Source organism: Arvicola amphibius, chromosome 5 (assembly GCF_903992535.2).
Source record: "Arvicola amphibius chromosome 5, mArvAmp1.2, whole genome shotgun sequence".
Classification (NCBI taxonomy): Eukaryota; Metazoa; Chordata; class Mammalia; order Rodentia; family Cricetidae; genus Arvicola; species Arvicola amphibius.
The window spans coordinates 96541134-96566242 of NC_052051.1; the positions used below are offsets into that span (position 1 = coordinate 96541134).

General features: G+C 47.1%; 1 protein-coding gene across 1 annotated transcript in view; it reads right to left on the reverse strand.

The window, feature by feature from the left end:
• Lama3 (laminin subunit alpha 3) overlaps positions 1 to 25109 on the reverse strand; it is a 219437-nt gene that overhangs the window by 88338 nt on the left and 105990 nt on the right. Inside the window, exons 26-32 of the mRNA XM_038330296.1 lie at positions 24882 to 24979; positions 20975 to 21110; positions 14199 to 14325; positions 13838 to 13977; positions 11686 to 11801; positions 10532 to 10743; positions 9433 to 9637 (exon numbers count right to left, since the gene is read on the reverse strand). Coding sequence (XP_038186224.1) covers positions 9433 to 9637; positions 10532 to 10743; positions 11686 to 11801; positions 13838 to 13977; positions 14199 to 14325; positions 20975 to 21110; positions 24882 to 24979 — 1034 coding nt within the window. The remainder of the gene's footprint in view (positions 1 to 9432; positions 9638 to 10531; positions 10744 to 11685; positions 11802 to 13837; positions 13978 to 14198; positions 14326 to 20974; positions 21111 to 24881; positions 24980 to 25109) is intronic.

Below are 25109 nucleotides of genomic sequence, written 5' to 3' on the forward strand. Positions count from 1 at the left end.
TTTGACTCATGGTTCCAGAGGGTTCACCTGTCGTGGCAGAGAAGACACGGCGCAGCAACTTAGTGCATGGAGGTCGGGGGCACTGTTCGCACTGTGGCAGGCAAGAAGCAGAAAGCAAGACAGGGACAGGGCCTAAGAACACCCTTTGCAGTCTCTCCCTGTGTCCCAGTTCCTAGAGGTTCCACTAGCTGAGGACCAAGAGCTCAAAATGCCGACCTGTGGGATCATTTCAGATTCAAACCATAGCATGCAAATACGGAAGATCAGAAAGAGGACTTTGGAGAGGATCTGACTTAGGTGCCGTGGGGCCTTCCTCCCTTGGTGCAGTAGAGAAGAAAAAGACACTGGGGAGAGGAACAGTGCTACTGTTTAAAATAATACCCTGTCCTAAGGTTCAGAATGTTTCTTTCAGAAAACATGCAGGGCTTTGGCCCAAGGCTGCATTAGCTGAATGATGGTGTGCCAATTGTCCAGCAAATGCCTTCAGTCTCAGAGTAGATGTAGTTGAATATTTCTGAACAAGAAAGCAGTGAACTTGTGGCCAAACATTATTCAGCAGAACATGTGCCTGTGTGGACACTTGCAGCATCTAGAAACCACACCCAGGATGCTGGATTGAATTCCATCCTCTTGGTTGCCATCATCGTTTCTTCTCCCATTGCTAAGATAGACACCTCCATAAAAGCAACTTACAGGACACAGCATTTACTATGGCTTGTGAGAAGGGAATCACTACCTCATAGAAGACATGGCCTCAGACATGGTGTCATGGCGGGAGGAGGGGAAGGCTGACCGGACATATTGCATCTTCACTCAGGAAGCCTCAAGAGACATGGGGTTGGATAATGAAGCCTACTTCCAACAACCCACTTCTTTCAGTGAAGCTCAGTCTCCTAAAGAATTAACACCTTCCCAAACAAGTGTGCAAACATGTGAGCCTACAGGGGATACTTCACATTCAAACAACAATTTCAGGTACTGCAGGGACATTCGCGTTCCTACAACAGGGTCCTATGGAAGAAGGCATGCTGTTGGAAGCACAGCTGCTGTAGTCTCAGTCTGTTGACAAAGGAAGGCATGGATGCCTGTCACAGCTAGGGCAGTCAGACAAGACAGAAGAGGAGCTAAAGTGGTCTCTTTCCCTCCCTCCCTCTCTCTCTCCCTCTCTCCCTCCCTCCGTCCCCCCCTCTCTCTTTCTCTCTCTCTTTCTCTTTCTTTCTCTCTCTGTTGTCTCCAGAGCCCTTGTGACTGATGGCATGGGAGGGGATGATGGGAGACCATGCCTATCACCCTGGACCTAGCTCTGAGCTGAAAAGACACAAGGCAGCTGAGAGCACAAGAATGGAGAAGAAAATACAAATAGGGAGCAATGGACTTGGAACTGTTCTCAGCCCAGCCCAGCTGGGGATGATAAGTCAGGTTAAGCAGAACCTGAAGAATATAGAATCTATACTCCAGAGGAATTCAGTGTTTGGATCCTGTGTAGCATCAAGTAATCACAGGAATCTGGTGATGTCATGACAACCAGGAAGGAAAAAGAAACACCCACTCCAAGATCTGGCTGAACATCTTCTAAAGCAACCCAAGTCAGCCTGACCTTACACCTGTCTCCGAGGAGACCAGAGACAGGAGGGCTGTTCTGGCTGCTGCCACCTGGAGAAATGGCAGAGCTGCTTTCGGGATGCTGGTCTATGAAGTCATCTCTGAAACACTCAGCTGGGGGCCCAACATTATGTAATAATATCTGCCCATGTTTGTGCGTGGGTGCCTGCAAGCATCTCATAGGAACTAGTCCAGATGCACTGGAAAGAACATTGTCTTTCTGTTATTAAATAATGCAGTTCCTATCATCTGATGGTCACATCAAATGCCAGTTTCAACCAGCAATCCAAGGTCTACGATGTCATTCATTCCCTCACTCAAGAATTACTGATGGCTTCTACATGTCACATCTCTGTGGCAGGAGACCTGGAGGGAACAAGGCTAAACAAGCCAGTCTTGACATCAGTACAGTTTCACTGAAGATATGGAGATGTAAGAAATTAAGTAATAGTGTAAGAGATAGGATGACTAAATATTAAGTTTGCTTGTATTAAAAAAATGGTGGCACTATCTCTGTGACTTGTGGATCTCATTCTTTCTGTGAGTTTTCAGTTTGCAACACAAACTCTTTGAAGGACACGAATAATCTGAAGGTAGCAGAAGAGGGACAGAGGCCTTTCATGGCTGGAGAAGGGAATGTATACAGAGCTCATTAAGGAGGAGGAAACTCAGAAGGGAAGTAACTTAGAGTAGGTGTAAGCCAGACCGCTATGGAAGACTGACCTTGATGCTTGAGACAATGGGAAACTGAGGAAGGTTTTGATGAAGGACTAATATGATGGCAGTGACTCTGTGTAGAGTCTCATGTCACGGAAAGATTCCCCATACAACATGGCTGGACTTACCATGCCAGCTGTCATGATGAATTAGTATACGTTTCCTCATTACAACATAAGCATGATTGAATCACTGTATCCAAATGAAGCATCAGATAAAGTCTGAGCAATGAAACAAACACGCATGCACACAGCAAACAATGGTCATTGTGATAACCAAACATGCATATGCATCAAAAACCACAGGTTTGTGTGCAAAGGAAAGACACTGGTGTGTCACAGGAATAGCTCCATGCCCACCTTCAATGTAGTGCTGTTTACAATGGCCAAACAGCCAGAATCAAGCTACATGCCCATCAGTGGATGAATGGACAGAGAAAATGTGGCATGTGTATTGAGAGGAATACTACCCAGCTATGAAGCCCTGCTGTCTGTACAAAACCATAGACAGAAGGGAATTGTGCTAGGTGAATCAAGCCATGCATGCAAGTCATATACGGCATGATCTTACTTACAGATGGAACTTAAAATGTAGAGTCCAAAGAAGTTGAATGTGGAATAGTAATTACTAGAGGCTGCAGAGGGCAGGGAGAAGGAAGGGCTGAGAAAAGCATAATCAACAGGCAAAGTGCTAGTTATATAAGGAGAAAAAGATGGTGTTTTGCTCAAAGCAACCAGAAGAGAAAAAAACATGAACGTATTTACTGTAAGTCCTAGTCTCTGGCCTCCATCTTTGGAGGCCCTGCCCCTGTGCCCACCAAACCTTGACCCTTCCCCCCAGGAGGGGCAAGGTAGCCTGCCAAGACCTTGACCACTCACCCAGTCTATTCAAACTGCTCCCTGGAAAGTTCTTTGGTGGTCTGCGTGGTGTCTCCCCTCCTCCCCCCCCCCCCCGTGGTCACTTCACAGCAGATTAGCTTGAAGTCTAAGAGGAGAGGTAGCTTGAAAAGCTTGGAAGACTGGCAGGACAATAACATGGAGTCAGACTGAACGTAGAATCTGGGAGCTAAGGATCCGCTAAGAGGGAGCTTTCACTAAAAGTCCTGGAAAATATTATCTTGCTTGCCCACTTCCATGTAATATGGGCAGGGCAGAAAACACCCAAGGGACCGCCACCTGCCACCATATGGCAAAGGCAAGTGTGTGTTGGGAAGATGGGAAAGAAAGAAGTGGAACCATTTGCACACTGTGAAGAGAGGCAGAACTGGAGATACTAGGGTGAGGAAGAGCCTGTACTGCCACCTGAGGCCATGGTGAGGTTCTGGCCCATGCCGTGACTGAGGACCATGGGTCCATGGCCCTGTGGTAGCAATGTTCGTGGCTCATCTTACCACCAAAGGCCATGCCAACGTCTCTGGTCTGGGCTGCTACCCGAGGCAATGCTAATGTCTGAAGGCTGTGCAGAGTTGGCTCCACCCTTGCCTGGGCAGCACAGTAGAGCTGGCCCTGGTGACTGGAGCGTAGAAGAGCTGGCCTAGAGGGCATGAGCACTGGAAACTGGCCCCACGCCTCACCTGGGCAGTGGGAGAGAACTGGCTCCAAAGGGGTGAGAGCAGGTGAGCTGGTTCCACTCCTTGCTTAGGCAGCACAAGGCCTTGGTGGTGAGGGTGCAGGACAGTGGGAGGGCTGACTAACTCAGCTACCACCCAGACCCAGATCCAGGGCTTTAAATTGGCCCGCCCCAACATGTGAGCACATGGAGGGACTGGTCCTGAGACCCAAAGCTGCAGGACCTCCATGACACAGGCAAGGAGCTAGTATTGATGGCACAGCAGAGGCCAGAGGCCTCTGACCAGGCCGATGACTCATTGCAATGAACACTTGCAAGGAAAACTGGTAAACGGTATACTGTGACATATCGTGACACACCACAGCTACCATGGTGACATTGTTTGTTTTCTTCTGGTGGGGGAGGTTGCAAGGGTAGAGGGTGGAAACAGATAAGGAGAGACAGGGAGATGAATGGGATTGGGGTGCATGATGTGAAATCCACAAAGAATCAATAAAAAGTTAAAAAATATTATTTCATTGGGGGCTGTAGAGCCAGCTCAGTGGTTATGAGCATTTACTGTTCAGTCATAATTACTGGAGTTCTGTTCTCAACACCTACGTCACAAATACCTGTAACTCCAGCTCCAAGGGATCCAACACCCTCTTCTGGCCTCTGAGGGCCCCTGAACACACATATATACAAATACCCATACTGACACAGATATGTGCATCTATACACAAACCAAATAAAATCTTAAAAATTGCTTCCATTATGTATGCGAGAGGACAGGAGCCCCAGGACTCAGGAGGTGTGGTCCTAAGTAAAGCCGGTCAGAGAGTTCACGTGGGCTCATTTGTAGTGAAGTAGTGATGACAGCCAGTGGGGATGAGGGGGGAGTGTGTCTGAGAGGTGCAGAAGGGGTGGGCCTCAGGGAAACAGAGAGGCAGACAACCCTGGCCCTCACCAACACTAACAACAGCTAATAGTCACTAGGCGTTGAGTGTGTGTCAGGCCCTGTCTGAAGGGTGTGCACACAAATACCGAATCGTCCAAAGAATATTTTTTATTTTATAGAAGAATGAAGGCCAAAAGAGAGCAAGAGTTTGCTTAAGGTCACCCGGTAAGAGACTGAGGCAGGACACAACCTGCTGTAAGCTCAGGACTGGGGATAAGGAAACAGCCCGAGAAAGGTCATTCTGGGGTGCGAGACAGACATCACAGGACATAAAGGACAACAGGGGAGTGTGTGAGACCCCACATTCCTGTTGACCACATTACCTGGTGCCCCATTCCTAGTATTTGTTCAATCACCAAAGGAATTGCATTTCCTAGTAGCTAAGTCTGGCTGGAAACACTTCCATCCCACGAACACCAAGTTTTTTCTGGGTTCTACTCCTCCATCTTACATGGCTGCTCATCTGTGAGAGGCAGCTGAGATGGAAGTCCTTCCAACAGGCTTCTCTGAAAAAGCACGTGGGACACCTAGCTCCATTGGATATCCATGGTGAGGCACATCTCCTTCATCTCCTTACTCTACCTTAAACCAGCCTGAGAGTGAGTCCCATAAAACAAACTGCCTGAGGGTGAGTCCCAACAGGCAGTTTCTCTGAGCAGTGGTCCCAGCTTCCTTGTTTGTGCCACAGATTAAGAATCCTCCTAAGGCTATTATAACCTTTGGAAGCATTTCAAGAGTCAAATAGTATTCATTTTCCATTACTGAAAGCAGGTAATTCTTATTTCTCCTACTATTCTATTTCATTAAATCCACACAGAAACTGGAACTGTGTTCTAGTGGCCCACAGTCAGAACTTTAGTCTCTGGGGTTGGCCAGATAGACACCTAGAGTTGACACAGTGTTGTCTGGATGCCATCAGAGACGGAGCACGAAAATAAGATTAGAGGTTTAAACTTAGAAGCAAAGTCAGTGATGATTTTGCTAAGTTTCTTAACGCACTGGAAACTGGCATCCAGGATGGCAGGGCGAGCTTTCCTGTGTCTGCTCACTAGTTACTCTATCAGAATTCAAGTCTCAAGTCCAAATGGATCAAAGACCTCAACATAAAGCCAGCCACACTGAACATCACAGAAGAGAAAGTGGGAAGTACACTTGAATGCATTAGTACAGGAGACCACTTCCTAAATATAATCCCAGTAGAATAGACACTGAGAGAAACAATAAATGCGACCTCCTGAAACTGAAAAGCTTCTGTAAAGCAAAGGACAAGGTCAACAAGACAAAACGACAGCCTACAGAATGGGAAAAGATCTTCGCCAACGCAACATCAGACAGAGGGGCCGATCTCCAAAATATACAAAGAACTCAAGAAATTGGTCATCAAGAGATCACATAATCCAATTAAAAAAATGGAGTACAGACCTAGACAGAGAACTCTCAACTAAGGACTCTAAAATGACTGAAAGACACTTAAGGAAATGTCCAACATCCTTAGTCATCAGAGAAATGTAAATCAACTCTGAGATTCCATCTTACACCTAAAAGTATAGCCAAGATCAAAAACATTGATAACAACTTATGCCGGAGAGGTTGTGGGGAAAAAGGAACACTTCTGCATTGCTGGTAGGAATGCAAGCTGGTACAGCCCCTTTGGATGTCAGTGTGTCAATTTCTCAGAAAATTAGGAAACAGCCTTCCTGAAGACCCAGTAATACCACTTTTGGGTGTATACCCAAAGGATGCTCAATCGTACCAGAAGGGCTTGTGCTCAACCATGATCATAACAGCATTGTTTGTCATAGCCAGAACCTGGAAACAACCTAAATGCCCCTCGACCCAAGAATGGATAAGGAAAATATGGTACATTTACACAATGGAGTACTACACAGCAGAAAAAATAATGACATCTTGAAAGTTGCAGGCAAATGAATGGATCTAGAAAACATCATATTGAGTGAGGTAACCCAGACCAGAAAGACAAATATCATATGTAGTCACTCATTAGTGGCTTTTAGACATAAAGCAAAGAAAAACCAGCCTACAATTCCAGAGAACCTAGACAACAATGAGGTCCCTAAGAGAGACATACATAAATCTAATCTACATGGGAAGTAGAAAAAGACAAGATCTCCTGAGTAAACTGGGAGCATAGGGACCTTGGGAGAGGGTTGAAGGAGAGGGGAGAGGAAGAGAGGGGAGCAGTGAAAAATAAGTAGCTCAATAAAATCAATTTCAAAAAGAAAGTGGGCTGAAAATTCAGCTTTGTGCTTTAAATGAGTTATTCCTAAATTTCCTAAAATTATAACACCATTTGTCTGGAGTAAAGACTGAGCATTGTGGAGGGTTACAATCATTTACACTGGTGCATTTTAAAACCGAGTAACATCTGTAATGGCTTGGCTTGGCAAGAAGGACAAACTTTACAGTGACGGAAGGAAATACAACAGAAAATGCTAATCTTTAAGTGTTAATTTTTAATTTTCAAGTGCTGTGGTTTGTGTTTATGCACTGGTTCAGCTCTCAGCAAGCCCGGGTTGCTGAGAAAGGCTGTGTCTCCCCTTCGGCTGCAAGCACCAGGGTCACTAACGACTCTCTCACTCAGGCACCTGGTGCCATCATACACCATTGTCCCTGCTGCCATCCGGAAATCTCCAGTGCTCAGAGAAGCAGCTTTCACACAAGTCTTTTACGAGAGTAGGGAGATGGTTCAGTGGGTAAAGTTAGCAAGAAATCCTGAGTTCAGATCCCCAGTACCCTCAAAAGCCAGGAGTGGAGACAAATTGACCTCAGGACACACTGGTGGCCAGCCCAGCCCAATGACTAAGCTTCAGGCTCAGTAAGAGATGAGATCTCCAAAACTAATATGGACGGTGACCACAGAAAGAATCTGAGGTTGAGTTTTGATCACACACACACACACACAATTTGCCCACATTTATCAGAAAACATCATATAAACACCATACACACAAATACATACAAAAATTTCATGAAGAAAATTTTTGTAAATAATTTACTATTTTAAGCAATTAAATGGTTTTTCTGTATAAACATTGGTATTTGTGCAATTTATAGTATATAGGGAACTGCTAAAGTTGTTTTGTTTTTTAATGCTAGCTCTAAGGACTCTGCTAGGACAAAGCCATTTGATCATACATTGTAATGTTTCCATCACGTGATGCAGCCTTCTCGGCAATTTGTCAAAGTGAGCAGCTTCATATTTTATTTAAGCATGACACCCGTCAGTGAGGTCCCTTTGCCAGCCAGAGCTGTGAGACATCCCTTGCTCCCAAGAAATTTCTAGTCAGTTACATTACCATTGCTGGCAGTGGGTTGTTAAAATTCCTCAGGATATTTTCCTAAAATGCTGTGCTTCAGCAAACCCATCTATCATCTCCCACTGCTTTAATTGGTGTTAAGGGTTCTCAAACCCCTCTTTCCTGGTTGTGTCAGCAATCCTGGGAAACCCTGGGGTTCTTCTCGCCAGCGGGGAGGTTTTCGACTGAGCTGTCTGAACATCAGTTTTCCTGCCACTTCTCAGCTCCTTTGCTCTTCACTTCCTGTGATTAAGCCTAGACATCACTAGAAAGCCCATGCCTGATCGCTGACTGGCTAGTTGACTCAGGCAGGACTAATTGTGGTTTCAAAGCCTTAGGATGGTCCATGACTCGCTTTTCTCTCAACTTCCATACAATGTCTCCCTACCCAAAGGAGCTGGCAGGCACCAGGCAACTGCTGAAGGTATGGGGAAGGGTTCTTCCGTGGAGAGCGAACCATTGCTATAATGGAGAGTTGAGCTGTGTTCACCCAAGGTGTGAACATGAAAATACGTCTTAGTAGATATAATTAAGATGGAGCTATCATAGGATTTGCTGGCCTGATTGGTGTCCTTATAATAAACATACAGGTTGAAATCCTTAGTACTGCATAAAAAGGAGAGAGCAGGCTGAGTGCTGGAATTCATCAACCCTGCTTCCTGGCTACAGATGTGTGGGATTAGGTCATTTAAGAGCCTTCCCCAGCATAATGGACCAGATTCTCAAACTTTCTCTTTTACTTACTCTTGCTAGGGCATTGTAACACCGCAACAGGAACAAATAACTAATACAGTCACAATTTCTCAGCCATCGTGCGCTGAACCGCAGTGGTTCCTGAAGATCCCAACCCTGCCTGGTTCCCCACAACCAATAAACCCTGCTTTGAAGGCCTGTGATGGTTAATTGTGTTAACTTGACACAGTCGAGAGTCGCATGGGAAGGGACTGTCTAGATCAAGTGGAGACTCTTTCCAGACAACTCTACATTATGCCAAAGGGCAATCAAAGCCAACCATCAAGACAGGGGGATCCTGGCACAATCCTATTGTGGCAACGTGGTGGGGGAAGTGGGCAAGGCCGCTCGGCTTTGAGGTAAGTGGTAGCCTACCACCTGGGGCTCTGCCTGGCTGCCCTAAATCTGGATGAACCAAGCAATTTACCCACCAAAGTCCATGCTTTCTGGGAGGCTCCATCCTGATGCCGTCACTGTGCACAGGTGGGAAGTGAAGAATGGGAATGACCAGGCTGTGCCCAGGTGACAGGATCCGGCACACTAGTGGGCCATGGCTCACCTGCACTGCCCGCTGTCCCTGTCACACTCAGAAATGGCCGCCTCGACAGTGCCTTTCCTGGAGCAGTTGCAGGCTTCACACCCAGCCAGGGGGTGGAAGTTGAAGGCATTCACCTCACAGACTTCACACTGGGGCCTGACTGTGCGGGGTGGACAGAGGCACTTCCCCGTCTCCTCTTCACAAAGGCGTCTGCCACAGTTGCAAGCTGCCGAGGGATTAAGAGACACTGCATAAGAGTTGGACTATACAGACCACTGGGATTTCCTGGAGTTCCCATGGAGTTTGGAGACATGTTTTCCTTCCCCTTCTCTATGGGCATCATTGTCCATGCTGATCTGAGCCAGCCATACCAAGGCTCCCAGGGGATAACAGTGTGCGGCCTCCAAGTGAGGAACAGCTGAACTAACTGGCTCTAGGCTACGTACTCCACAAACCTACCAGGCTGCTGGTATCCCATTCCAACATGGGCCTACTGTTCAACAGAAAGCTCTAGAAGGCATCAAGTAGGGAACGTTCAAGACATTCTAGAGCAGCTCCGCAGCTTCCCAAAGCCCTGCAGGTCCAGGGCCCATGGTCAGCACAGTCTGCAGCAGTGACATTCTTGTTTGTTCAGACAAAGATTGTCCCGTGGCGCTCTGCACACCTGTCTCTCACTGCCACTTATGGCATGGGCTGACCCAGGGCATCGGACCACAGGGTAGTTCTTAAGTAAAAACACAAGGGTTCCTAATTTAATGAGTATACACCCATGAGACTTTGAATGTCCTTTCTGAACCAAGTTTTCATTGAATTACACAACCTGAAAAGGACTTTTGAGAGGAAAGGGACCAAGCTATCCATGTGATAAGTATACATTCACATTTATGTTTATGCCCTCAAGCCTTGCCGCTCAGACCAGTTTGTAGACACAGGGCATGAGCTAGCCTGCATGTTTATAAGGACTACAGTGACCAGACTAGGTCTCTTGAATCAGGACCTCATCATAGGCCCCAAGATGTGTGTCCAAAATGAAGGCATCTGAGAAGTCCTGCCATGCATGAGTATCGTCGTCGGGACTAGAGAAGGCTTCAGAAGCCGGGCAGTGGGCAGGGTCACTTACGCTTGCAGTGTGGAAATCCGTAGTGGCCTGTTGCACAGTGCGTGCACTGCCTCCCGATGACGTTGGGCCGGCAAGGGCACTGTCCACCCTCAGGATTGCAGTGCTGGCCGGCAGCCCCAGCAGGGTGACACTCACAAGGCAGAGCACCGTTATGGTAAAAGGCTACCAGGGACCTTGCAGCATTCTTACAGAATCCAGAGGCTGCCTGGGGGCTGTGAAAACAGAACCACTCATGGTGATAATCTAGAATATGCATCCTTCCTCAACTTCCCTTTCCAACTGGGTCCACCTGGCAGCATCTCTGCGGGTGGGGGCGCTGAGCACTAGAGTTTGGGAAGAAGTGAAAATTGACCCCAGTGTGGTTTCAGCCAATGACAGCCACCCTGTCCCCAATGTCTGCTCCAGGAGAGGGCATCACAGGAATGGCCGGGGGGGGGGGGGACCAGTGGAACGGGTGCTGAAGCAGCTGCAGGACAAGCTGCGGTGTGGAAAGATAATGACGGGCTGAGAACTGTCAATTATTGGAGCCTCACAGTCGTCCTGCCAGGCGAGTCATCTCCCAGATTAGGGACCTTAACTGTGGTCATTCCTGAGGATGAGCAGTATGGAGCAGATGAGATGTCACTTAAATCTACTGTGGTTGGACTGTGGGGCCTGAGCTTTTACTATCACTGTACAAGAAGACACCGTCTTCAGGGTCTCTGGAGCTCCTGGCTCCTTCTAGAAGCTTCTAGGGGCACTGGATTCCACAGCAGAGCAGGTATTGGGGCTGTTGTGCTCTTAGCACCTAGGGATGAGAGAAGACAGGGCACAAAGGGCACAGCTCTGGACAGTCCCCATCACAGAGGTGATTGCCAGGGAAGATGCCCTGGGCGGGATCTTTTAGTATATACAGCAGCCAGTGGGAATTAGCAAGGTGCAAAAGATTCTCCTAATTGGTCCCTAATCCTGAGGTGAGGGTAGGCCTCTGCTGAGTTCAAGGTTGCACAGATGGTACATGTCGAGGTCTCCCACAGAGTGGTGGGCACAGTGAACGGCATCACCTTCCTGAGACGCCAGCCCCACTGCTCTCCTGGGTGGTGAGGAGAGGCCAACTCCAGACCTCCAGTTGGGAATACGATCATGCCAGAGCCCTCCCACAAAACAACACTCACTCAATATAAAAGCTGTCTCCTCCACAATTGCTGATGAACTCAAAGGACTTGTCCACTGATGTTCTGTGAAGTATTTGGTAGTCATAATTCTCTGCCGGCACCACTAGAACACGGACCTAAAGGAAAGCCAAGGCCAGAGAAGGAGGAAGAGAATGACCCCACATCCTTTCCTGTGGATCCAAATGCCAGCAAGACGGGATTTACAGAGCAAGCACAGCAGCAAACCCGAGGTGGGGTAAAGACTCAGTGCAGTTGCTAAGGAACAGTGGGCACAAGCAGGACTCTGGAAGCATCTGCTCCAAGGAACAAGGAATCCCAGTGCTGAGTGGTGGTTAGTTCAAGGAGCCTAGCAGAGCCTGTCGGGGTGACTGGGACAACACGTAACACATGTGTGGGACTCCTGGGGGTCACTGCTTTATATTTTAAAGATAAGCAAACTGGAGCTGCGGAGCCAACAGGGAACCTATTATCGTGGCCTTCCTCTGAAGTTTATTTAGTATTTGTGGTATAAATGAGAATGTCCTGCATAGCTCATGTATTTGAACATTTGATTTCTAGCTGGTAGCACTGTCTGGGGAGGCTTAGGAGGCGTGGCCTTGTGGGGTTTGTAAATCACTGAGCCAGGCTTAAAGAGCAGAAACAAGTGGGCTCTTCCCAGCTTTCTAGGTATCCTTAAGGAAATGCTGAATTAAGAGAGAGGGGGAGGGGGAGAGAAAGAGGGAGAGGGGGAGAGGTAGAAGGAGGAGGAAGAAGAGGATGAGGAAGAGGAGGAGGAGGAGGAGGAGGAGGAGGCACAGGCACAGACTGGAGGGCCACAGAGTAGCCTTAAGGAATGCTGAATTAACTCAAAGCCAGGATCACTGGTCAACAGGATTTTGTCAGGTACAAATGTAGGTAGAAGATTCTAGAAAAGAGCACAAGAAATGTGCTGGCATTGTCAAAAATGTCAAGTCTGTGAGCTTTTGAATAATGACTATGACCAGAGAATGAAAGGGGTGTGGTGATACTGTGTTTCTACTTTAACAAATAAAGCTTGCCTGAAGATCAGAGTGTGGAGCTAGCCACACTAGTCAGCCATAGAGCCAGGCAGTGGTGGCACACAGCTTTAAACCCAGCACTCAGAAGACAGAGGCAGATGGATCTCTGTGAGTTCAAGGCTATGCTGGGCTACACAAAATAGAATCTGTCTAAAAGAAAAACAAAGCAGAGCAGTGGTGGCTCACACCTTTAACCCCAGCACTTAGGAGCAGAGACAGGAAGTGATATGGCTGGGCAGAGAGAGGAATGTAAGGTGGAGGAGTCATAGAGACAGCATTCAGTCTGAGGAATTGTAGAGACCGGATACCCTTTTTCAGCTGAGGCTTTAGCAAGGCAAGAGTTGGCTGTGACTTGCCCCTTTCTCTCTCTGATCTTTCAGTGATTACGCCAATATCTGGTTCCGGATTTTTTTTTAATGAAGACCAAGTAGAACAACAATTAGTGCAGCAAAGGGGACATGGGACAGAGGAGGCATGGATGGAAGATGAACTAGAAGTGGGGAGGACGGGCCATTAATTCCAGAGTGAGGTGAGGGAACCAGAACGAAGTGGATGGACCAAAGAGATGCAGGTTCAACAATAGGAACAGCGTGAGAGACCCTGGAGAAAGCTCAGGCAAAGTCAGAGGAGACCCTGATGGTCAGTTGTTGGGGTTGGAGTTCAGGCAAGATCAAGAGTGAGTTCAGAGACATGGGTGCTATTCCCACAAAGCAGGAACAGACACACTAGGCACAGATGATGTTCACAGAGATATGTCACAGGGTCTCAGAGTGGATCCTGGGCACATCAACATATGGAAATCAGGGTAAGGAAAATCACCAAAGGGGAACATGAGAAAGTGACAGTAACCAGGAGAGTAAAAGTTTCAGAAAGAGGCCAGTAGGGCCAAGGAGTAAGTGAAGGCTGGACCTAGGCCAGTCATTTACTCTCTGTCATTCCTATTCTCCTGGCTGTGATTGTCACATGGTTTTATTTTTATGGGTTTACAAAGCATACTTTTCTACAAATAACCAACTTTTCCACTAAACGGAATTAATTCCTAGGAGAAAGTACTGGCAGGAGCCTAACATACGATGACTGACCATGGAGCACGCTGAAGGCTAAGCAGAACGCACCAGTGTCAAGGACTTTCCTTCTGGAACCTTCACCGTCACAGCTACCTCTGCTTCTGAGATGTCGAACTCCACCTGGCCACTGGAGATCACTTGGTTCCGGCATCCGAGTAAATGAGGGCAAAAGGAGGCAAGGAAGGAACCTGGAAAGGGAGCGAGACATGCTGTCACACGGCTGCAAGGACATCATCAAGCACATGTCATGGAGCCCGCTCGTGGCATAGGGAACATGTCACGGAGCCCACGGAGCCTGCTCGTGCCATCGGGTACATGTCGTGGAACACACTCATGACATCGGGAACATGTCATGGAGCCTGCTCGTGACATCGGGAACATGTCACGGAGCCTAATCAAGGCTGCTCACCTGACCGTGGTCTTCCTCCATCCACAAACACCTCTGTTGGGAACGTTGGATGTTCTTTTTGATAAAAATGGATGACAAAGACATGTTGGCCCAGGTGTGGTATGAATCCTCTCAGGGTTACTTGATTCTAAGAGGACAAAAAAAAGGGGGAAGGAGGGACTCTCAAACTGAAGAACTTTGAATGATTAGGACATGAGATGTTACTATTGTTAGCTCCTACAAAAACTCATGGTGAGACTTAATTCTTCAATGCAGTATTGAGGGGCGGAGTTTAAGGGACACAGTTAGATTATGGGGCCAGAGCTTTGTAAACAGATTAAAGACATGTACAGAAGTGAGTCCTTCCCCACAGGGTGGGTCAGAGTGAACTGTTAGGAAGCACCAGCTGCCTTGGCCCCTTTTCTCTTGAACAATTGCTACTGGAACCCAAGTTCAGCCATGTGGCACCTTCAGCCATGTCATGATATGCCAGGGATCCTCGCCAGGTACCTGGTCTTGTACTTGCCAGCCTCTAGAGCCATGACCTAAGTAAAACCCTTCTCTCTGTAAGTTGCCCAGCCTTGGCATCCTGCTATAGCAGCTCTAGAAACAGGCTAAACCACTGAAGCAAGCTCGGTGTTGAGAAGGACAGCTGCCGGATTCCTACAGATGCCTTCAGACAAGTGTTGATAGGAGCTTTGTTTGCAACCACACACAGCGAGAATTAGATGCAAACCAAATGTTTCTCACCTACAGAATAGAGAAACTGAGGCACGAGCAGACATTTGGGGGTGATTAGGGAAGGAGGCTTGGTTAATCACGCTAGAAAACTGGCGGTTGTTATGGTTTCCATCATCCAGCACTCTGGCCGGCACTTCTGGGCTCCAGTGCCGTGCATGCACCAACAAGAGCTCAGGCAACTTCTATAGCCACCTCAAGCCCTGATGGAGGAGTGTCTATGTCTTACTTTCATTATTAATAAAGATACTGCCTTGTCCCTTTAAGAGAACAGAAAATTAGGTAGGCGGAATAGACAGAACAGAATTCTGGGAGAGTTGGGGAGACGCTTCAGGCAGTCGCCATAGTGAGTCTCCATGATTCTCCTCTCTGAGATGGACGCAGGTTAAGATCTCTCCTGGTAAGCCACACCTTGTGGTACTACATGGATTACTAAATATGGGTTAAAGGAAGATGTGAGAATTAGCCAATAAGAGGCTGAAACTATGGGCCAGGCAGTGTTTTAAAAGAATACAGTTTCCGTGTAATTATTTCGGGTGTAAAGCTAGCCGGCGGCTGGGTGGCGGGACGCAGCCCCGCTGCTTCCTTCTACAGATTGGCGCTCCAACGTGGTGACTAAATCCACTTAAAAACCTGAGAGGGCTTTAAATAAAGGAGAGAGAGAGTTTAACACAGCTTTTTGCTGTTTGCCTGGACGTGCTGTAGAGAGATTTCCTGTTTTGGCAATAGCGGCAGAGAAAAAGCTGAGTCATTTTAAAACGCGGCTTCCTGGTGCTGTGCAGCCAGCGCGAACTCTGGCTATAAAGCATTTCAGTGGCTTTTATGGGCCTGGATATTTGTGTTCCCGCTTGGGATAGGAAGGAGAGTGCTCTGAGACCGTGCCAATGGCTCAGAGCTCCCCGCCTGCACCTGGGCAGATGGCGAAATCAGGCTTAGGCGAGCGGGAGAGCATGGCGGATTCCTGCAGCCACAGAGAGAGATGTTTTCAGACTGCGCAGTGCTCTGCGTGTCAGATTTGGCTGTAACTTGGATGAAAAGAGTTTCTGTGCTGTACGCTCAGTCTCAGAATTAAACTGCTGAGTGCGGCTGCAATGTGTACTGCTGTGTGCCTGGAACTGTGTGCGGCTCAGGGGCACCAAATGACTGAGGCAGGAGCGGCTCTGGCTCTGCTCCGCCATGCTGAACTGTGCTGATCTCAGGCAGGATCTATCGTAATTACCATGATAACAGTGCAGTTAAGGTTTAGACTTGGCTGGAAACAGGCGATAGAGTAAAAATAAGCCACGTAAAAATGGAAAATTCACAGAGAGTCTGGATTATGTATTTTATTGTGTTTTCTTTGAAATTTTTGACTGTAAAGGAGCTAAATACAGAGAGACATTTCATTATATGGGCTGCCAGTCTAGACCAGAATGGACATCTTAACGGTATGACTTCAGGATCTAAGAACATGATGCTTTGGAAAAGAGTTTCTTCTTTTGTTTTCACAGAGGACGAGACTCTGTGGATTGCTTCTATCCCAATATGGTATGATAGACCACGCCCTCCTGAAAGGTTGCTGTGAACATCTTCAAAAAATTACTTCACTCAACTGCCAACTGAGAGGAACCTAGCACACAGGTTAGGCCATAAAAGACCTAAATAACAGCGCCCCCATTCAGCAGGAAGCAGTTTGGAGAGAAATAACTGCGCCCATTTTCCCAAATATTGTTTATAAATGTTCTTTTACATTTAAAGGGGGAGATGATATAGATATGAATAATTTGCATTGGTATGGATTTTAAGGTCAATTTTGTTATATGTATGTCTTTCTGATCTTGATTAAACTATTGTGATTGTGTAGTTCATTTTAAAAACTGTAATGTATAATTAGGAAATAAAGGTTGTTAATGGATAATCATCGATAATAGTCAAGCTTGTAGTCATGTTAGTTAGATTTTCTAGATATATAGAGATATACTTTAGTTAAATAGGCATTCTTCATATCTTTCAATAGTCAAACTTGTAGTCATGTTAGTTAGATTTTCTAGATGTGCATAGATATATTTCAGATAGGCATTCTTCATATCTTTCAAAGACTGCAGAATATGGCATTTAATGTTTTAATAACTTAGGGTTTTTCATGACAATGAGACACGTCTGCTCCTGGCAGCACCAATCTACTTCGAGAGGAAGATGGGCATCGAAGAGGCTACTTATGGAGTTTGTTAGCCATTTGGGCAAGAAACTGCTCTTGCCTGGACTGTTGCATAAACTGGACACAAGGAACCCACAGAAAGAGGACTGCTGAACTTGCCTAAAGGTGAGATGGCCTTTTGGGGTTCCTGATTCATTAAAGAGTCTGCGAGACGTTCTGCAGGACACAGCAGAAAGTGACTGAACTGTCTTTGGAATTTCCTGCTTCATGGAAATGTCTGCTGGATACTTATGGGCCTATAGGCTGAAGATGGATGCCCCAACGGTACAGAGGAACTTTGGGTGACTGTCCAGGCAGCGAGTTGTCTCTGTCATTTCTAGAGTTTTATAAGTTACTTATTTCTTGTTTACTTAGGTAGCATTATATCCTTCTGGAGTCTTTGATGGAGTTGAAGAATAAATAGGTAGTTATAGTTTTCCTTAGTTATGATAAAAGATAAAAAATAGATATAAATATTGTAACTGTAATTCTTGCTTGTTATATGTAATTTTACTATGTTAAAGTTAAAACCTTTCTTTTTTGTTTAAACAGAAAAAGGGGAAATGATGGAGGAGTGTCTATGTGTTACTTTCATTATTAATAAAGATACTGCCTTGTCCCTTTAAGAGAACAGAAAATTAGGTAGGCGGAATAGACAGAACAGAATTCTGGGAGAGTTGGGGAGACGCTTCAGGCAGTCACCATAGTGAGTCTCCATGATTCTCCTCTCTGAGATGGACGCAGGTTAAGATCTCTCCTGGTAAGCCACACTTCGTGGTGCTACATGGATTACTAAATATGGGTTAAAGGAAGATGTGAGAATTAGCCAATAAGAGGCTGAAACTATGGGCCAGGCAGTGTTTTAAAAGAATACAGTTTCCGTGTAATTATTTCGGGTGTAAAGCTAGCCGGCGGCCGGGTGGCGGGACGCAGCCCCGCTGCTTCCTTCTACAAAGCCCTACGTGACCTATGTGCAGCACGGTCATATCACCTATGCATGACACAGTGTAAGCCCCTGTGCGCATGCACTAGGCACCCTCTAAAAGCTGGACGCGCCTGCTCTATGCTCTCTCCCTGCTCCAACTTCCTCAATGTCCTTGTCTCTCTTAATAAACTCCTAAAGTGGGTTTTGTGATCCATCCTCGCTTGTGCCGGGTAATTTCAGTGGTATTTATCAAAGCCAAACGCATGACACAGCAGTTACATGCCTGGGTACGTGCCCAACAGAAATGTGCAGTATGTTTGCCGAAGGACTAGCCAAACACGCTGCCAGCCATGAGGCTCAATACATGAGTTTGTGTAAGAAGTAGGCTCCCATTTTTTGAGGAAACTTTTGATCACATGGCAAATCTACATGATGCTCTCCCTTTCCCAAATCAAGCCATGCCTGGCTTTCTCCGCGTCTCAGACCTCCTGGGAGCCTCCTGGGGGCTAATTGCTGCTGTCCTGAGTTAGAGTCTCCTCAGGGCCTGCCTGAGGTCTACTATGCAGGCTAGGTCACACGGTGCATGTTAAGACAAGCCAGAGCCTCTGGGCAGGCAGGAGGAATTCCAATCAGAACAGATTAAACCAAATTAAATGCCTGTGATTAACAGACGGCTGTCCCGGGTGGCCAGGAGCCTGGCGGGGGAAGAAAGAGGAAGCGCACACTCGAACCTAAAACCACGAGTTTCTTTTTTCCAGTGCGACCCTAAATACCTTGTGGGACTGGTCCTGACCCTCCCTGGGGAGGGGTCAGCGCTTGGCAGGCTGGGAGTTGGAGTCCAAGCACTTGGCAGGATGGGGTGTCACTTCCAACTTAGTATTACATTTAAAATGTTGGTCATAAATATCACCTCAACTCCTTGTCACACCCCTACATCCAAAGAATCCCTGACATGCTCCCAGCTACCCAGGTCAGCTATCTATTAAACACAGGCATTTAATGTGGTTTAATCTGGTCTGATTGGAATCCTTTGCACCAGCAGAGAGGCTCTGTTAGAAAATATTCCTAGCAGTACAGAACTTACCCACACCCCAGAACTATTTGTGGAGAGCACTTATCCTTACCCTTTGCTCTTTGAAATTGAAAACGTTTTCCTTCAAGACCCTAGCTTGCTGCCTGTTGAATGGTGTAACTCTTCCAGCATTTAGTTAACTGAAGGTCCCGACCCTTCGGTCAGCCCTCCCTTTATATTATCCCTGATGGCTGTCTCTCCTGAGGAAGCTCAACCCACAGCCTGAAGGCTTGCCTTCTACCTCAAGCTGTGATGTTTTAAAACCCCTCTGCAGGTAACTTACCTCAGCTTGTTTTCTGGGAACCTGTAATATTGTTACTATTCATAGGGATTACCTCTTTTGACTCACACATGGACAAGCTGTTGAGGACACCTTGGTGTGGGTAGAAAGTTGACCCCACACAAGCTCTATTTGGTGGGGAAGGGCACCTCATTCTGGGTACACCCTCTGCCACTCCCCACCCGCCCCCAAGCACAACCGAGCCCAGAGTTGTTGGCCTAAGAGAATATGTCCTGCTCTTTTAACTCAAAAACTTCAGCAGTAACACCACTGCCCCCGCTGGGAAAGTTTAACATCTTTCAAACTATTTTTATCACACGTATTTGCACATTGGAGTGGAGCCACCATAGCAAACATTCGGTGGCAAAGGGGCGACTTTCAGGAATCTGATCTCTCCTTCCACCAACATCCCAGGGATGGGACTCCGGTCATCAGTGTGGTCATCAATGCCTTTTTCCCCCCTTGGGAGCTGTCTTAGAGGCCTCTATCCATCTTTCCAGTGAGGGCAAAACCAGGACTTCATTTCAGCCCCCTCACTGAGCTACAAGATCTCCTATGAGAATGTCTGGTCCCCACAATTTCCTTTACCAAGTCTGGCGGTTAGATAAAAGACAGCATTCCCACAGGGACTTGAGAAAATAGTTCCTACCTCTAAAAGGAGTCAGTCTCCTTATGTCTGGCAAAAAGAACTTTAGGCTCCTCCATTAACCTGCACCTATGAGCAGATCAAGGTCTATACTAGCCTCTAGGATCCTTCAATCCCTACTCACAAGCACGTGGTATACACTTCAAAGCCTTCACCTCAGTTTACCGGCTCCCCTCCTGCCACGTACCCCTTTAAAACTCTGGAAAACCCGACCTCCCTCCCCCTCCCACTTTTCTCTACTGTCCTGAGAGAGCCTCATTGGTTTAAAACTAACTTTCTCTTTTCACCTGCAGGGCAGCTGTTTTGGCTTCTTTACTGCGTCCATTTCATTTAGACAACTTCCTCCATTCTTCTGCTGTCACCGCTAGGGGACCGAGAAGAGCCCTCTTGGGTTTATGCAATAATTCCTGTGATTTTTTTTTCAATGACTTATGGTAAAAGCACATCATGACCTTACCAAATTTAACCCCCCAGGACTAGATGATAATTGGTGAATGTTTATTGAGAATTCCCCACCTAAACAGGGGATGCCTAACAATTTACTGGCTGCACCAGCTCTTCTCAAAATTCTACACTCCATCAGGGGAAGAGAATTAATACTCCACCATGTCAAACAGCCACCGCCTATGAAAACAATAGACTCTTCAATGTGCTAATTTACTGAGTGTTCACGGGGATGGATGGGGAGCGCTGGAGTAGCCCTGAGTCGGGGCTACCTAGGCTCCACTCCCACACTGCTCAATGAACCACAGCTGAGAGAGGACGTTCCCAAGTTTTAAGGGGTTAGGATGGGTAAAAACAGATTACTGGCCCCACTCCAGAGCCTGGGATGAAGGAGGGTGGGGGTACCCCAAACAAGCCCCCAGAGTGAGGTGGATGCTGCTTGGTGGAGGTAGGGACCAGGGGGTGTCTCACTCTGAGAACCACGGGTCTAGAAACAACACTGGAGGGTGCTCCTACCTGTGGTGCCTTGAGGGTGACTCCATCTGTAAGAGGGGAAGGCTCCTGAGGCAGAAGAGGGAGAGGGCCCCCACTCCGAGCATCCAAAATTAAGGCTGTTGGAGGAGTTTCGTGGGCCAGGGGGACACAGGTGACACTAAGGAATAGAACACTTTAAAATATGGTTGTGTTATAACAAACAAACAAAACACATCGCATAATGATCATTGGCCAAGAAACGGAGGCCAACTGCTGCTCGCCAGGGGAACCAGAAGAACCCATGGAAGGTGGAGGTCTAGAGACCCTCGTGTGGCAGCACAGGTGTGGCTGCTGGCCATAGCACAGGCACCTGCTCAACAGGAAGTTAACACAGAAAGAAGATCTGCATTTTAAAGTCATGCAAACCAGAAATTTATTGACATTTCCTTCTCCTGAGCAAACTTTAGCTAATAAAATGAGATCAACATAAAGACACCATTCCTCTAGCCGCTGCGAGAGTCAGCTGTGCACCATTTGCCTCACGGCTAAAATGGCCATACGCTGGTGGTTTTGAGAGTCCTAATGTGCACGTGAGTTTCCATGGCTGAACCTTTTAATTATTCTTGGATCTACAGCAAAACAGCAGCCTAAAACCCACAACAAGCTCTAATTAGCTGGTTCTGATAGCACAGCTCTGAGATGGACCATTATTTCTGTGGTTTTTTTTTTTTTTCAAAAGAAGAGCCTAGACACCGAGATTAAAGGATTGGAACAAAGTGAGGGTCAGAGCAGAGCTTGGCAGACCTGCACTTGAGGAGCAGGCCTGGCTGTTTCCCCTGGCAGCTCCTCAGCCTACGCCATGATGTATGTGATGGGACTGACAACTGGGAAACCTACTTAGCTGGATCATCTCTTTTTCCTAAATTAAAAAAAAAAATTAGTTGTGTGAATATGTGTCCCTGTGTATGAATGCATGTGTACATGTATGTGAAAGAGTGACCCAGTGGGACCTGAGGTGTGTGCAGGATGCCTAGCGGGGCTCACAGGTGTGTGCGGGATGCCCAATGGGACCTGAGGTGTGTGCAGAATGCCCAGCGTGGCTCACAGGTGTGTGTGGGATGCAAAGCAGGGTTTGAGGTGTGTGCAGGATGCCCAGTGTGCAGGATGCCCAGTGGGGCCTGAGGTGTGTGCGGGATGCACAGAGGGGCTTGAGGAGTGTGCAAGATGCCCAACCAGGCTTGAGGTGTGTGCAGAAGCAAGAAGAGGGCATGGGGTAACCTTCTCTACCTAGTCTGTGTTTGAGGCAAGGTCTCGCGCTGAGCTCGGGGCTTGTGTGTTGGTTAGCCTGGAAGCCAGCAAGCCCTAGTGATCCTCCTATCGACACTCACCTTGGAGCGGGGCTCACATGTGTGTGTGTGGTGACCAGCGGGGCCTGAGGTATGTGCAGGATGCCAAGGGGGGCTGAGGTGTGTGCAGGATGCCCAGCAGGGCCTGAGGTGTGTGTGGGATGCCCAGTGGGACCTGAGGTGTGTGCAGGATGCCTAGCGGGGCTCACAGGTGTGTGCAGGATGCCTAGCGGGGCTCACAGGTGTGTGCGGGATGCCCAATGGGACCTGAGGTGTGTGCAGAATGCCCAGCGTGGCTCACAGGTGTGTGTGGGATGCAAAGCAGGGTTTGAGGTGTGTGCAGGATGCCCAGTGTGCAGGATGCCCAGTGGGGCCTGAGGTGTGTGCGGGATGCACAGAGGGGCTTGAGGAGTGTGCAAGATGCCCAACCAGGCTTGAGGTGTGTGCGGGATGCCCAGTGGGGCTTGAGGAGTGTGCAGGATGCCCAGCAGGGCTTGAAGTGTGTGCGGGATGCCTAGCCAGGCTTGAGGTGTGTGCGGGATACCTAATTCAGCTTGTTACATGGATGCTGTAATCAAAACTCCAGTCGTTGTGATTGCATAACAAGTTCTTTTAACTGCTAAGTCAATTCTCCAGCCCCATGGCTCTTCTCTTTCTAACATCCTATACTAAACATCAGCCTTATATTGCAGTTAGACAGATGCTGAGCACCCCAAATCCCAAACTCCAAGTGATCTAAAATCTGAAACTTCTTGAGCACCAACATGATGCTCCAAGAGAAAATTCTACTGGTGACCTCACGGGACAGATCACAGTCCAAACAGAGGCACACCAGATACACTGTCTGCATTCAGCTGCAGGTGGTGTGTGAGGTCGCGTGTGGTGCACAATTCATTCCGTGTTTAACCTTGGGTCTTATCCCCAAGACATCTTATTATGTATTTGCAAATGCTCTAAATTCAAGATAGTTAAGGTCCTGAGCATTTCAGGGAAGGAATCGCCAACTTGCATAGTTTCATACTGACATATATGACACTGTTGTTCAGAGTATCGGCAAGAAAGAAAGAAAGGAGGGAAATGAAGGGTCCAAGAAAAAATATAAAAATGTAGAAATAAAGAAATACAAAGTTGTAAGCCTAGGAGAATGAGAGCAGGCTGTCAGCAGCTTTCTCAGCAGCTTAGGGATCAATTCTTTTTTGTGTGTGTGATTCTTTTTCTCTTTTATTTTCAATACAACCCTACTGAAGTTTCCCTTTTTCCACTCCTTCCAGGTTTTTCCTCTCTTCTCCAGATCCACTCCTCCTCTGTTTCCCTTCAAAAAGATCAGTCCTCCCAGAGGTATCAACTGAGAATGGCATAGAGAGTTACGGTAAGTATCTCATATTAAGGTAGGGATAGGCAATCTAGTGGAAAAAGAAGGGTCACAAGAAGAGCCAAAAGAGTCAGAGACATGCCAGTTCCCACTGTCAGGAGTCCTAAAAAAAACACCAAACTAATAACCATCACATATGCATGGAGGACCTAGCTCAGATTCATACAGGCTCCACGATTGTCACTTCTGTCGCTATGAGCCCCAGTGAGCCATACTTAATTGATTCTGTGGGACTTGTTCTCCTGGATTTCTCAACCCATTTTTCTCTTAGAATTCTTTTTTTTTCCTTTTTATTAAAAATTTCCACCTCCTCCCATTTCCCTCCCCCTCCCCCCATACCCCCTCTTCCTCCCTCTCAAGTCCAAAAAGAAGTCAGGGTTCCCTGCCCTCTCGGAAGTCCAAGTTCCTTCCCTCTCCATCCAGGTCTAGGAAGGTGAGCATGCAAACAGACTAGGCTCCCACAAAGCCAGTACACGCAGTAGAATCAAAACCCAGCACCATTGTCCTTGGCTTCTCAGTCAGCCCTCATGGGAGCTCACCAAGGCCAACTGGACTGGGACTGATGGAGAATGTGATCAAACCAGACTCTCTGAATGCAGCTGACAATGAGGGCAGACTGAGGATCAATTCTTAATAGTGGGTTACACTGCTTTACAACCCATAGCTCTATTTACAAGGCCAAAGGATCTCTCTGTAAACTGAGAGATAGTCTAAGATAGTTTCCAAGCCGTCCGTGATTAATGACAGATATGAGCTGAGTTAACCTTTAGGAGGTGGATATACATGACCTCTGGGTTATGCATTATCCCTGCTACATGAAACTGGCAGCATCAAAGGGGAGAGCACAGAACTTCAGTAAATACTACCTGGAAATGCCAGGGAAGACAATAGATTTAAGTACAAACATTAGTTTAACTGAAAAATTCTGTTAATGAAGATTGTAAAGGAAATCAATCTGTACCTGAGTTTTACCTTGAGATTATAAAAACTCCTTTTTTCAGACCGAATGCTTGGTGCCCCTATTATAAAAAGGTGGGTCCAGAAACTGGCCTTGGCCACAGCCTTACAAAATCCATCTCTGGCAGTGATCTCAGATAGCTGATAAGCTTTTTGTGCCCCATGGAGATTTTTTAATTTTTTCTTGAATAAAGTTTGCTTCCAGTTTATTAGACTTTGGTGGTCTGTCCCCATCTTTGTGAGACCTCCATGGACCCAACAGGAAACACATTACCTTGGATTAGCAAGCGGTCCATAGCTGGCAATACAGTGGACTTGAGGTCTCAAATATTCAGTTGAGAATTCTTCAGTGGGTATAATACAGACGTGATACTGCCGGGTAAGTGAGTAAAAACACACAACAGTTACTGGCAAAAAGCTGCAGTCTCTTAAAAGTGGTTATTAATAAAGAACACATCCAGAAAATGTCTATTATTTAAAGTGGCAAAACTGCAGGATGGCA